The 13,662-nt window shown below is 47.7% G+C and overlaps 1 protein-coding gene and 1 pseudogene across 1 annotated transcript in view; both read left to right on the top strand.

The window, feature by feature from the left end:
• Olfml2a (olfactomedin like 2A) overlaps nucleotides 1–13,662 on the top strand; it is a 30,365-nt gene that overhangs the window by 666 nt on the left and 16,037 nt on the right. Inside the window, exon 2 of the mRNA XM_029474601.2 lies at nucleotides 8,381–8,644. Within this exon, the coding sequence (XP_029330461.1) occupies nucleotides 8,381–8,644 (264 nt within the window). The remainder of the gene's footprint in view (nucleotides 1–8,380; nucleotides 8,645–13,662) is intronic.
• Nucleotides 6,635–7,042, top strand: LOC110305823 (large ribosomal subunit protein eL22 pseudogene; annotated as a pseudogene).

Below are 13,662 nucleotides of genomic sequence, written 5' to 3'. Positions count from 1 at the left end.
CTGGGCCCGCCCACTTGCCATTTTCTCTGAGAGTTGAGTTCTCATACTGTATTCACCTGTCAGCTGTGTTTTACACCTCTCTCTCTCCCTCCCTCCCTCCCTCCTTCCCCTCTTCTACCTCCCTCTTTCCCCCCACCCCGTTTGTTTGTTTTTGTATAGAATAGAGTTTATTCTGGGCATAGGGAGGGGAGTTGAGAGGGTAATAGAGACAGAGAAAGTGTGAGGGGAGTGGGGGGGGGAGTGGGGGGGAGTGGGGGGGGAGTAGAGGCCAGCCATGAGCACATAGAGAGAGGGGGGAGGGGGGTATAGGACAGAGGGAAAGCAAGAAAGCAAGCGTGCAAGCCCCGCTCCAGTTTTTTCTTGAAACAGGATCTCAGTGTATAATTCTGGCTAGCCTGGATCACACACAACATGTAGACCAGGCTGGCCTCAAACTCACAGAGATCCTACTGCATCTGCTTCCCCAGTGCTAAGATTAAAGACATTCACCACCATCTCTTCACTTATAAGCATGGGGAGGGGGGCATTGTACCCACTCACTCACAATTGCTTTCTAGACTTAGTGAGGTATACCTGCAGAATGCTAAGCACCTTGCTCACTAGTTGCCCAGTAGATGATTCCACAGGAATCCCAAAGCCCCGGATTAGATCCAGAACATAGACGGAGCAAGCACTTGAGACAGATCAAGAACCCTTTAAGAGCATTCTAGAAATGAACTGATGAAGATGGGCCTGGGGCAGCAGGTTCTCAACCTGTGGGTCGCGACCCCAGGGTAAACCGACCTCCTCACAGGGGTCACATATCCTATGTTTACAATTCATAACAGTAGCAAAATTGTTGTTATGAAGTAGCAGCGGAATAATTTTATGACTGGGGGTGGGGGTCACCCACAACATCAGCTGTATTAAAGGGCCACAGCATTAGGAGGGTTGAGAACCCCTGACCTAGAGAGAAACTGTAGGGATCTACTTGCAGAGGATGGGGCAGCAGTGGCTTCTCTAGATGTCTTTCCAGTTTTAGGTTTGGTTTGGTTTGGTTTTTTAGTAGAACTTGAGTCCACCTGTGAGTAGGTAAAGGGTAAAATCTATTCTTTTGCTGGACAAACTTGGAAATATGACTTCAGTGCTTCTATATGAAAATCAATGTCCCCTTTGGCTCCGATAGCACTGATCAATGCTCTCTCACCCGCTGCCTATCCTCTCTGGCTCAAAGGACATTTAGTCTTGGGCATTTCTGAGCTTCGAAAAAAGGCTATAGAGCGGGAGGGCTCACATCCAAAACAAAGCTAAGACAAAGAAAACCCAACACCCTGTTTATGTAGTGAGTCAGCCAAACACTTGCTAGGTTGGGAAGGGGGTATATTTACTTGTCCCAGGGCAAGCTGGGGCTGGTGGATAAGGGAGGCTAAAGCAGCTGGGGACCCAGCACAACCCTCCCCCAGACACCTCCCATGCCTGCTCCACTTCAGCCAGCTGGGAAAAATAAAAATCAAGCGATGGGTGAATTTACTCTGCATTCCTTAGCCCAGCCAGACTCCTGCTGGCTCTGCAGAGCTGTTTTCATTATCACCATCTCTCTCTCCACAGTAACAACCCCAACTTCTTCCCCTGCAAACTCGGCCTGTTTTTGTTGGGGTGGGATGGAGGGCTTAAGAGGACTGACTGTGTTGGAACTTGAAGTGAACTCAGGGTCCTAGAGCCTTTACTTGGCCTCTCTGCAGGCTTCTTCTTCTTCTCCTTCTCCTTCTCCTTCTCCTTCTCCTTCTCCTTCTCCTTCTTTCCTTCTCTTTCTCCTTCTCCTTCTCCTTCTCCTCCTCCTCCTCCTCCTCTCCCTCCTTCTCCCTTCTCCCTTCTCCCTTCTCCCTTCTCCCTTCTCCCTTCTCCCTTCTCCCTTCTCCCTTCTCCTTTCTCCCTTCTCCTTCTCCTTCTTCCTGGCAGGCTCCTGCTGTGATACTCACTCACCCTGGTATTCTGTTGGTCTCCCTGCATTTTAAGTTGATGTTCATGGTGAGGCTCTCCTAAATAGGATTTGGAGTTTCCATCTAAGGAAGTGCTTTGTCTGACCTGAAGTAGGAGGGGGACTCACAGCTGTCCTGCATGGCTGGGGTGGTTGGGCATGTATTTCTGCATGACTGCCCAGCATTGAGGTTGGGGTGGACGGGCATGTAGCCCCAAAACACCATGGCAGGGCAGCAGATACTCTTGGGAAGTGATAATTTACCAGTCTCTTCAACTGAGAAAGGGCTGCTGGGACCTCATTCTCTGTGTACATGCAGGGGTGGGAAGGGACTTGAGCAGAGAAAGAAGACTGAGACCTGGAGGGAGGGACCTGAGCAAGGGAACAGAAGGGGCCTAGCAAGCAGGCCATGGTGGTTTCCTGGGCCAGGTCAGATGTTCCAGGCAGGCCAGTCCCAGGGGCTTAGGTGTTGTTTCAGATCTACTCCTGGAGTTTCCGCATGTGGGCGTAATTGGAAGCAGGCCCCTGAGTAGAAAATGCAGAATGACAGATAATGGAGTTCTCTTCCTCGTACAGTGTTAGGCCAAGCCAAATTCCACCATCTCTCTATGAGAAGTGAGCCTGCCTCAACACTCCTTTTGGGAGAATACCAGGACCAAGGTCTATGCCCAGCATCTTATATCCAGCATCACGTACAACACTGCCAAGTGATCGTGGCCCCGCCCCAGGGGATAGATTTGAACACTCTAAAGAATCACACTGCATTTTCCAAGTGCAGTCCCAGATAACAGCTCCCTGTGGAGTCATCAAAGGAGGTGATTTTGAGAGATGAATCCAGCATAGAGGAATACATACTGACATATTGGCCTATGGCCATGGAGTTGACAGCAAGGTGCAAAGTTAAGAAATATGGTGACACCTCAGAAAACCTCATGTGAACCTGCCCCACCATTAGGAGAATATTCCTAGTCCAGCCAGATCTATCCATTTCTCCCCAAAAACAAAAAAAGAAAAACAAACAAACAAAACAACAATAAAAACAAAACTAAGAAAAAAAATCAGCCTTCGAAGCACAAACCACCTCCACACCTGGGAGCTTTGGCAGGCGTGCGTGCTGGGCACAGCTGCAGGGAAAGGTGGGGGCTGAGGCAGGGGCTTTCCTACTTGACAGCAATGTTCAGCCAGGAGGTAATCCCAGACTCCATGCCATGCTTCTGTATACATCTCTGTCTGTCCCAGCTCAGTCGCTGGGGTAGAAGTCTTGGCTTGGTGCTTGTGGGCACTCAGGGAAAGCATACCATATAAACAAAATTGTTGAAACAGGCTGTGCTGAGTGACCCTGGACAAGCTTTTAGCCTTCCCTGACGAACCATGGAGTTATGGTAAGGGTGAAGAGAGATGATGGAAAACAGGGAGGGCTTCCAGAAGCTGCCTATGTAGCACAGGATGCTTAAATGAGCAACTACTTTGGTCCAGAGCTATGACAGCTGCTCTGTGTACATTGTTTCATTGATAAGTTTAAGAGGAGATTGAGAGCCACCCCATTTTACAGAGAGGGGAACTGAAGTTCAGAGGGGTCCAGGCCATGCAGGAAGGAGTTGTGGGTGCTAAGACTATAGCCAGACCTAGCTCTTCGCTATGGTGCCTGGTCATCTCCAGCTTTACCCAACTGGAGCAGGACCCTGCTGCTTTGCTGGCACCTGGATCTGGGAGCAGTGGCCTTCTTCCAGCTCCTTCCTGGCAGTGTGAGAACTTTGACCACCCCTGTCAGGACAGAGCACCTCATCTGAGGAGGAAGGAATGTAGCAGACTAATGTGGAAGCAGCTGCTGGATGGGGGTGGGGGGTTAGTGTCAATAGATGGGGGTCCTCCAGGAGACCCCTCTCTGGTGATTCCCTCTCTGTTGGGGTTCTGGGACCAGCAGAAGCCTAGGGAGTGGATAGTGTTCTGATCCTGACTGTTCACAAGCAGGGGAAAATGAGCCTGAAGCCCCCCAGAGTACATTTCACTGGCAGAGGACCAGAACAGAGGGCAGGACCAAAGCATCCTTTCTAAATCCCCTCACCGCCCACTATTCCCTGGCCCCTGTACAGCTGCAAAAGAAACAGAGGAAATCTATATAGCCCAGGCTCATCCTCTCCAACCTGGCATTTCACGACTTAGGGGTCCGTTTCCTTGTCTGTAGGATGTTGCTAACAAAAGAAAAAAGAGTAGACCAGTACACCCACACAGAGAAACAGATAGCCAGTTCCCCGTCAGGATGCTGATCCCCGTAATAACTGTTGCAAATGCTGTACAGCCCGGTGTGTTCCTGCCCTGGCTGAGTGTGGCACTGACACTCCCACTTCCACCTCTCAGTCCACATGTGTCCTTGGGATCACACCCATAGCAGAGATCTGTGCCCACACATGTCAGCCTAGTCAGATGAGCACAGGCAACTTGGCTTGGCTATGGACTCCAGCCAACTTGGGCCTGTGTCAAACAGCACGTTGGAGAGGGTGAACTCAGGCTGTGTAGACTTCCTCTGTTTCTGCTGAAACTACGGAGGGTGCAGGTTTCAGTGAAGGCAGTGGGGAGGGGGAAAGAGAGGAAAGGGGAACAGAGGAATGGGATGGGGATGAGAACCACTCTTCAGGGGCACACCCTCACACCTTCCCCAAACTGGGCCCCCTCCCGGGGTGCAGTGCCTCCCAAAAATGCCATCCAATTATGAATCCTTCAGTGGATTAAGCCACCGATGAGCTCAGAGCCTTTGTGATTCCACCTCCCAGGCTCCTCAGCAGGCAACTGAGACTTCAGCACAAGAATATTGGGTAACATTCCAGACTTAAGCAGAAAGCTGAGATCCTCAGCCAGCCCACTCCAGTACTCCAGTACCCTCCGAGACTGGGCTCTGCCATGACCTAACGCCTCACCTCCTGCCACCCTGCACCCCTGAAATCACCAGCCAGGGTGACCTCCCCACCCACACCGCCTTCTGAAAAGCCACTCTTGGTTTTGCCTATCTGACTTGCTTCCCAGCAATGCCTTCTCCACAAAGGACACCCATCTCCTCCTTGCCACCCTCAAAGTGTCAGTGTGCTTGAGAGCCTGCTGGGTTGGATCTCTGTGGCTAAAGAAGCCAAGAATATTCCCTGGTCTAGTTCCCCTGCGCCTCTAGCTGTCATCCATTCAGGGCCTGGCAGAGGCCAGGTCTCAAACAAGCGTCTGAAGACCTAGAAAGGAAATAGGTGTCTCACTTCCTCTCCTTAGGACCCTGGTGCTTGGCAGAGGCGCAGGGTGCTATGAGTGTACCTGTGTCCTTATGGTTCTTTCTCTTGTGATAGCTGAAAAGTCACAGGCCTGCGGTGAGTTTTTGTGGACTGTACTGGGACTAGCTGTGCACGAAGAGTTGGAGCCCAGGGCTTGGCCAAGTGTATCTATGCAAGGCACCTGTCTCTCACTGCATTGATATCTGAGAATACAGAGCTGGTGGTGTCCCAGAAACAAGTGGCTACATCTGGTCATAGGGCGTGTTGCATCCAAGGGTGGTGCTGAAGGGGGAGGAGGAGAAAAACACTGGCTTGAGGTCATGTCTCCTGTGAGCCTCACTTTGAGAAGGCTGCATACTAAAAGTCCTCCATTCTGCCAATGAAGAAATGGGGTTAGAACCCATTGAAGGTCACCAACTACCCAGGGCACAGGAGAACAATTCTGTGGCAGTCACATAGAAAGAGGGGCTTGAGCTGGAGAGATGGCTAAGCGGCTATGAGCACTGATTGCTCTTCCAGTGGTTCTGAGTTCAATTCCCAGCAACCACAGGGTAGCTCACCATCTGTAATGGTATCCGATGCCCTCTTCTGGTGTGTCTGAAGACAGCTGTAGTGTACTCATATAAATAAAAATAAATAAATCTTGAAGGAAAGAAAGAGAGAAAGAAAGGAAGGAAGAAATAAAGAAAGAGAGAGAGAATGAGAGAAAGAAAGAAGGGCTCTTGAGGCCCCTCTCCACTCAGTGAGACAATTGACAGTTAATGGTTGTGGGGGAGGGGTGTCGTTTTCTTCAGTGGTGCAACCCTAATTAAATCTCAGTGGAACACATACAAATATACAGACAAAGTAGGAGGGGGGCTTGGGAAGATGAAGGGTTTCAGCAGGAGAAAGCAAGAGATGATAAAGGGTAATGGGGGAAAAATGACCAAAATGTATTGTATATATGTGTGGCGCTGTCAACAAAAAGAGCTAACAATGGTTTACCTTAGACCCAATCTTCTACATCAAAGGCATGTGATCTTTGAACTTGTGACTTTACCTCTCTGAGCCTGTTTCCTTGTATCTTAATAATGGCTCACACGGTGGCACATTTTGTATGAGCCAGCTCCTGTTTTCTGTTTTGTTTTATATTTCATCTAAACCTCACAAGCTACTGAGTCAGGACCACACTTTGCAGATCCAGGAAGATTACAGGAACAGAAAATATGAGCTTCCTACTACCCTCTCACCCAGGATCCACACATCTTAAAACCCACATCTACACACTCAGATTTTATGCAGCAGGTATGTGCAGTATCCAAGGAGACTAGAAGAGGACGTTAGATCTCTGGAACTAGAGTTGCAGATGGTTGAGAGCAGCCATTATGGGTGCTGGAAATCAAACCCCGCATGGTGCACTCTTTCAGCCTCCCCTGCCACTGTGGCTCCCATGGAAAAAGCTTGTGGTGAAGGGGGACCAAAAAACAAAAAGAAAAAGCATGTTTTGAAATTCACTCCTGACTGGATCCACCACATAGAAGATAGCGTGTAAATGCTACCAGGTGGGAGCAGTTCCTCCAGGAGAGACTCAAGGTGAGCAGGAAAGCTTGGAATCTTGGTGGAGGGGTTGTGACCATCAAAGTGAGCAAGAACAAGACCTCTGTCACTTCTGAAGATGTCTTTCTCCAAAAGGTATTTGAAATGTCCCACCAAGAAGTATATGAAGAACTAACTTCAAGACCGGTTGTGTTTTGTCGCCAACAGCAAAGAGAGCTATGAGCTATGTTACTTCCAGATCAACCAAGATGAAGACGATTAAGACAATTGGTCTAGAATATTTTGTATTAATTCATAAATAAAATTTGGGAGCCACAACAACAACAAAAAGGACATATGTGTTGTAACACCTAGAATACAATAAGTGTTCAATTGAAGGTACTTTTATTAGTGTGAAAAGTACTAATAAAAATGCCATTTTGTGGTCTGTGTTTGAGATAGTGCTTTGCTATATGACCCAAGTTACAAGGACTATCTGTAGGTACACACCACTGTGGCCATCTTGGCCATCTTACAGTGTATAAATCAGAGACATTTGGTACAATGGCAGTTTGTTCAACCATCACTGCTATCTTTTTTTTTTTGGGGGGGGGGCAGGGTTTCTCTATGTAGCCCTGGCTGTCCTGGAACTCACCCTTAAGACCAGGCTAGTCTCGAACTCAGAAATCCGCCTGCCTCTGCCTCCTAAATGCTGGGATAAAAGGTGTGCGCCACCACGCCCAGCATTACTTCCTCAAAAGAAAGCTTTTACTCACCGAAAGAAAGCTGTCCCTCTCTCCCCATGCTCAAGTCCTAACAACCAGTGTGAATAGTTCATAGGAATGGGATCATGCAGGGAGGGATTGTTTGTATCTGGCTTCGTAAGATTTGTTGTTGTTTATTTTTATTTTTAATTATATGTATTAATGGATGTGGGTATGAGCACGTGAGCGCAGGTACCATGGGAAGCCAGGAGAGGAAATCATCTCCCCTGCAGCTTCTTACAGAAGACTTGTGAGCTGTCCAGTGTGAGTGCTAGGAACCAAAGAGCAGTGTGTGCTCTTAATGGCTGAGCCATTTCTCCAGTCCCCGTAGATCCTGCTTCTTTCATTTAGCATAAGCTTTCAGAGTTGATTCATGTTACTGAAATTCCTTGTGTTTAGACGCCACGTTCTCTGTCTGTTGATTAGCTGGATAAATGTGTTGTGGCTATTGTGGACATAGCAGTTATGAACACAAGTCTTTGGATATCATTTTTCAGTCAATTAATGAATCCTGTGCCATGTCTCCTTATTATTCTGTCTGTCTGCCTGCCTGTCTTTTTTGAGACAGTGTCTCATTATGTAGCTTTGGCTGTCCTGGATCTTACCACGTAGAGACAAAGCTGGCCTCTAACTCACAGAGATCCACCTGCCTCTGCCTCCTGAGTGCTGGGATTAAAGACAAGAGCCAAAGGTGGACCTGTTGGATTTTTCTACAACCAGGTATTAGCATTTGAATTGTCATTATGACAATGCTACCAAGTGCCTGGTTACCTTTCTGCTGCCTCTAAGTGCCACCCAGAGACCAGCAGGCTGGATTCTGCCACACCCACACACTTGTAGCACTGTCCTCATGGCATTGGCCAAATGGAGCCCCTCTTGTTCCCTCTCTGCAGGTATTCAATGACCTGGACCAGGTTCGGATGACTTCAGAGGGCTCTGACTGCCGCTGCAAATGCATCATGCGACCTCTGAGCAAGGATGCATGCAGCCGGGTGCGAAGTGGGCGAGCACGAGTAGAGGACTTCTACACTGTGGAGACAGTGAGCTCTGGGGCCGACTGCCGGTGTTCCTGCACCGCACCGCCCTCCTCACTCAACCCCTGTGAGAACGAGTGGAAGATGGAGAAACTGAAGAAGCAGGCACCTGAGCTCCTCAAGGTACACTGTCAGTGTTAGTTAGCCTGGCTTTCCGATGACATCTGTGTCACAGGTTGGAAAACTGAGGCTTCCTGAGTGGAGCCAGCTTAAGTCAGTGCCCCTTGAATCAACTCACCATCCTGGGTATGACCCAATTCACTTCATATGCCTTCACCTAGCTATATTATAAACACTGGGACACTTTATTATTTTGTTTGTTCTGTCTTGCTTTTTTGAGTCAAGGTCACACACTCTGTTGCCCACATTGGCCTGGAATTCACTCTATATACCAGGCTAGCTAGCCTGGAATTTGCAGCTGTCCTCCTGCCTCTGCCTGCCTGAGTTCTGGTATTATAGGCATGGGCCCCCCTATATGGGCTACCATACCAGGCTTACTTTTGTTTGTTTACTTTAATTGAGATAGGGGTTCATGTATACCAGGCTTACCTCAAACTTCCTATGTAGTCCAAGATGACTTTGAACTTTTCATCCTCCAGCCTTAGCTTACAAAGTACTGACAACACAGTCACGCCAGAACTCAGTGGGCTTGCTGGGGCTGAGATTTGAATCCAGGTCCTGCTGTGTCTAAATCATTCCTATGAACCATCTACTCCTCAGGTCTCTAAAGGACCACTTTGTTAGGTATTATAAAGGGCCAGAATATTTCATACTGCGACTCCTCTTCTTTCCCCCTGAGACAGGGTTTCTCTGTGTAGCCCAGGCTGCCCTGGAACTCACTCTATAGACCAGACTGACCTCAAACTCAGAGATCCACCTGCCTCTTGTCTCCCAAGTACTGGGATTGAAGACACGCCCCCACTGCCATCCAGCCCATATCTTTATAAAATAATGTACATGAGTGTTTTACCTATATGTATATAAGAGCAGCACACACATGCATGCTGTCCATGGAAGCCAGAAGAGAGCATCAGATCCCCTGGAACTAGAGTTGCAGGTACTGGGAGCTGAATTCAGGTTCTCTGAAAGCATGAGAGGTGGTCTTAACTGTGGAGCCATTTCTCTGTTTCCTTGTTGCTATCTTTGAAAGTCTTTTTCTTTAACAGTCCCTTCCAAACATGCATCTCATTAGCCTATTTAGTATCAGCGGCCATGAAATATCTGAGATGCTGCCCTGTGTGTTGTATAAGCTTACAAGTGATGGAGCCCTAGATGCTGGTGACACACATGGCCTACTGGGTCACAAAGGACCTCATGACTCTCAGCTAGTCATCATTCTCTTTTGCTGGCTTACTGTGCTCCTGCGTACTGTGTTCAGTATGATGTGGGATAGAGGAGTCGCGAGGTCAGAGAACTCACCTGTGTCATTTCTTGCAGGAAAATGCGGTCTCATAACCTAAGGCTACTCTCTAACTAGATGACTTACAAAGTAAGATGGTTGGTTCATTTGCATGCAAAACACACAGGGAAGCAAGAAACAGACCCATGGAATACTGTTTCCAGCATCTGGCTAAAAATATTTTCTTTAAATTTAACTTTAAGTTTATTTTTATACTACATAAATTGATGCCAAAATTATCAAGCTTGGAAGGAGCAGCACATTTTAAGCCAAGCGGTCTTCTGACAGTTTGGCAGTGCCTAGATAGCAATGTCTCCCTGGGGCCTCCCCAGTGCCCCATCTAACCCACAGGACTGTCTGCAGTTAAAGGGGCAAATCTGGTTGTTTTTTTTTCTCAAGTCAATGGTTCCAGCTGGGTGATCTTAATTTGGCAGTCTCTCTGAGCCAGAGCTCCTGAGTTCCCTTGGTGGAACATTGCCACGCCAGCCCTATGTGATAACCGTCCACCCCACGGTCAGCCACCACAACACCCAGCATCCTGGTAGAAGCCAAACTTGATGACCTGCAGGCTTCTCACACTACTGTGGCAACTCTCTGCCCTGTGGGGTTGGCCGGCCATGCACTGGTGGGCAATGGCCGACCTGTTTTTATCTCATGGAGACTCTGACTCAGAACTCCAAAATCTCTCCACTCACCTCGCTAGGTTCCCACTAGTGGGACGTTACCACACCAGTCCCATGCTTCAAACCCCCACGGCCTTTGTGGTGTATACAGGCAAACCTACGCTTTGCTGCCATACCTTTCTCTCTGGAAAACACCACACAAACCTAGCTTAGTATCAATGGTAACTCAATTTCTAGGCACAACAACTAAAACCTAATCCTTTAAGTCTTATTAAATCTGATTCCTCAGGTGGCGAGTCCTGGCGGATCTGCCATGATACTGGGAAACTCTAGCAACTCCATCTTGCCCTTATGCTATCCCCATCCAATCCAAAAGTCCCGCCCACTCACCCAGTGATTGGCTCCTTTATTCATGAGGGGATTGGTTCACAAAAAGTCACCATGAGTAGTGACTCACTCCTTATCCACTCTACACCCTCCCGGGAGAGAGGAATTAACATCAAAATACAAACAGCACTAGGCCTATCCACAACGCTCCTACATCTATTGCTGGGTTATGAGCATGCTCACTATAAAGATGCACAGGGCCCTCTGTTTAAAGACTGCCTCATGTCTTCCCTGTTGGAACCCTTTGGGGAGGGAGTTTAATGGGGCCAGTTTTACTTGAGCCCAAAGAAAGGATGAAAGTTGCCTGAAATCATAGAGAGGAGAAACAGGACTAAGCTGAGCCCCAAATTCTCTATTACATTCCATACCCATCTACAAGATCACTAGGCTGATGTTCTCCCACCAACCCATTGTCCCTTAGGTCTTTTTGGTGCATGGCAGACATAATGTTTTGTATATGGTCTTGACTTGGCCTTAGAGATGGAGTAACCCCACCAGGTAGGACACTCCAGAGGCAGGAGAGATTACCTACAGCACAGGGTTTCTCCCACTCAGTTGGCTCCTGAGATGTGTAAACATCTCAGGGAGGAAATTAAGAAGATCCCCTGGGTGCAGAACTTGCAGCCCACCTTTTTATACCAGCCCCTTGAACCATGCTAAGAATTACACCTATGATCTGGGGCCTACACTACATGGCTGTGTAGGAAAGAGTACTGCTCCACTTTTGGGGGTGGGGGGGCGTAGACTGGCCAAAAGAAATGCCTCTTACAACGTCCTTTTTTTTCTTTTTGGACATAGGTCAGCTATGGCCCCATCCTTGGGGAGTTGCCAGGCTGAGGACACAGCTGCTGACTAACAATGGCAGTGTGCTCTGTACTGGGCCAGGAGTTATGCTAGGTTGGGCTAGAGAGATAGCTCAGCAGTTAAGACCTCTTTGCTCCACCTTCAGAGGACCAGAGCTTAGTTCCTAACACTCCCTTTGGATAGCTCACTGACTATAATTCCAGCTCCAAGGGATCTGACATCCTCTCTTGGCTTTTGCATCCTGTACACACACACACACACACACACACACACACACACACACACACACACAAAATTAAAAACTAAAATAAATCTTTATAAAAAAGAAGAAAACTGAAGTTTTAAAAAGTCCTGTTGGTGCCAAGGATAGTGTTATACCCTAGCAATTGAGAGGCAGAGGCAGGTGGATCTCTCTGAGTTTGAGAACAGCCTAGTCTACAAAGATAGTGCCAGGACAGCCAGGGCTACATAGTGAGATCCTGTCTTGAAACAAACAAACAAAGTCTGCCAAGGCCTAATACTTCATGAAACACTCTAGAAATAGATTTTAGGAAAATGAGTTGGGAGGGTAGCTGAGCGGTAGAGTGTCTGCTTGGTATATGTAGGTTCCATCCTCAATGCAGAAAAGGGGAAGAGTGGGGAGAGGGAGGGACAAGAACAGGAAGCTGCTAGGTAAGCCTGAGGACCTGAGTTTGAGTCCCCAGCACCCATATAAAAGCCTGGCATGTAGGCCTGTGCTTATAACCCAATACTCATGGGAGCAGAGACAGGAGGATGTTAGAGCTTACTGACCAGCCAGTCTAGTCAAAATGGTGACTTCCAGGTTCTCCGTCTCAGGAGATAAGATGGAGGCAGACACCTAACACTGACCTACAGCTTCCACAGCTGAGCTGGCCTGCATTATCCAGGGAGGGGAGACGAAGGGAAGAAAAGAAGGAAATCAAAAAGGAAGAGAAAGCAGGCATGCCAGATTTTAAGTCCAATGTCTTATGAGAGTCAAAACATATAAAATTGCTCTGCCAAGGGAATACAAAACATGGTGAAAACCCTGAACTTCTTCTCCCATTCTGTACTGATTTGGCCACAGGTACAACAAGCAGTTTGTTTCCATGTCACTCACAGAGCAGTAAATCCATGGTCACAGCTCACCCCAGCTCCTATCTCTGCTCAGAATGTCCTGTCTCGACAGCTCTGCAAGTGTATGTTCCTCCTCTAGAGCTTACTCAATACTAATTGACTGGGGCTGAAGAGATGGCTTCCTACTTAAGAGCAATGGCTGTTCTTGCATAGTAGCTCACAATCATCTGTAACTTCAATTTCAGGGGGTCCAGTACCCTCTTTTGGCCTCCACACTACCTATGTGATGCACAGACATATGCATGCAAACACCCATACATATAAAATAAAAAGATCTAAAAAGGAAAAAAAAAAAAAGGCCTATACTTTGGGTTGATCTCATGACCAAGTATCCCATTATAAATGCACTCCCCAGAGACATTATAACAAATTACATAAGGCAGGGCCACAAGGGGAGACCTCCCAAATAAAGATGTGGCCCCAAGCCAAGGGTCAGCTGCAACCTGGCTCTTCAGGAGCCAGGAAACTGACCTTATCCATGCACACGCTATCAGTTAGAGTTCAGGGCTGCCTGGAGGGGACATAGGGTATCTTTGGACACACTTTGGAGTTTAGCCACTTTGTCACCCAAAAGGGAGGCATGTACAGAGAGGATGATATCAAGTTACAAAGTACAGATCAGAGGAAGAGCTCTCCATGTTCCATCATACAGAAGGGTAATTGTGGGAGTCAATAGTTAAATCTCTATTTCAAAATATTTTACCAGAGAAGAATTTGAGTGGTCCCATCACAAGAAGCTGGACTTATAGTATATATTATATTTATAATATATATAACATGATATATATATA

This window comes from Mus caroli, unplaced genomic scaffold, assembly GCF_978045245.1.
Source record: "Mus caroli unplaced genomic scaffold, Mus_caroli_1 scaffold_2, whole genome shotgun sequence".
Classification (NCBI taxonomy): domain Eukaryota; kingdom Metazoa; phylum Chordata; class Mammalia; order Rodentia; family Muridae; genus Mus; species Mus caroli.
The sequence above is the reverse complement of the archived record's forward strand: the minus strand, read 5'-3'. Positions and strand labels throughout refer to the sequence as shown.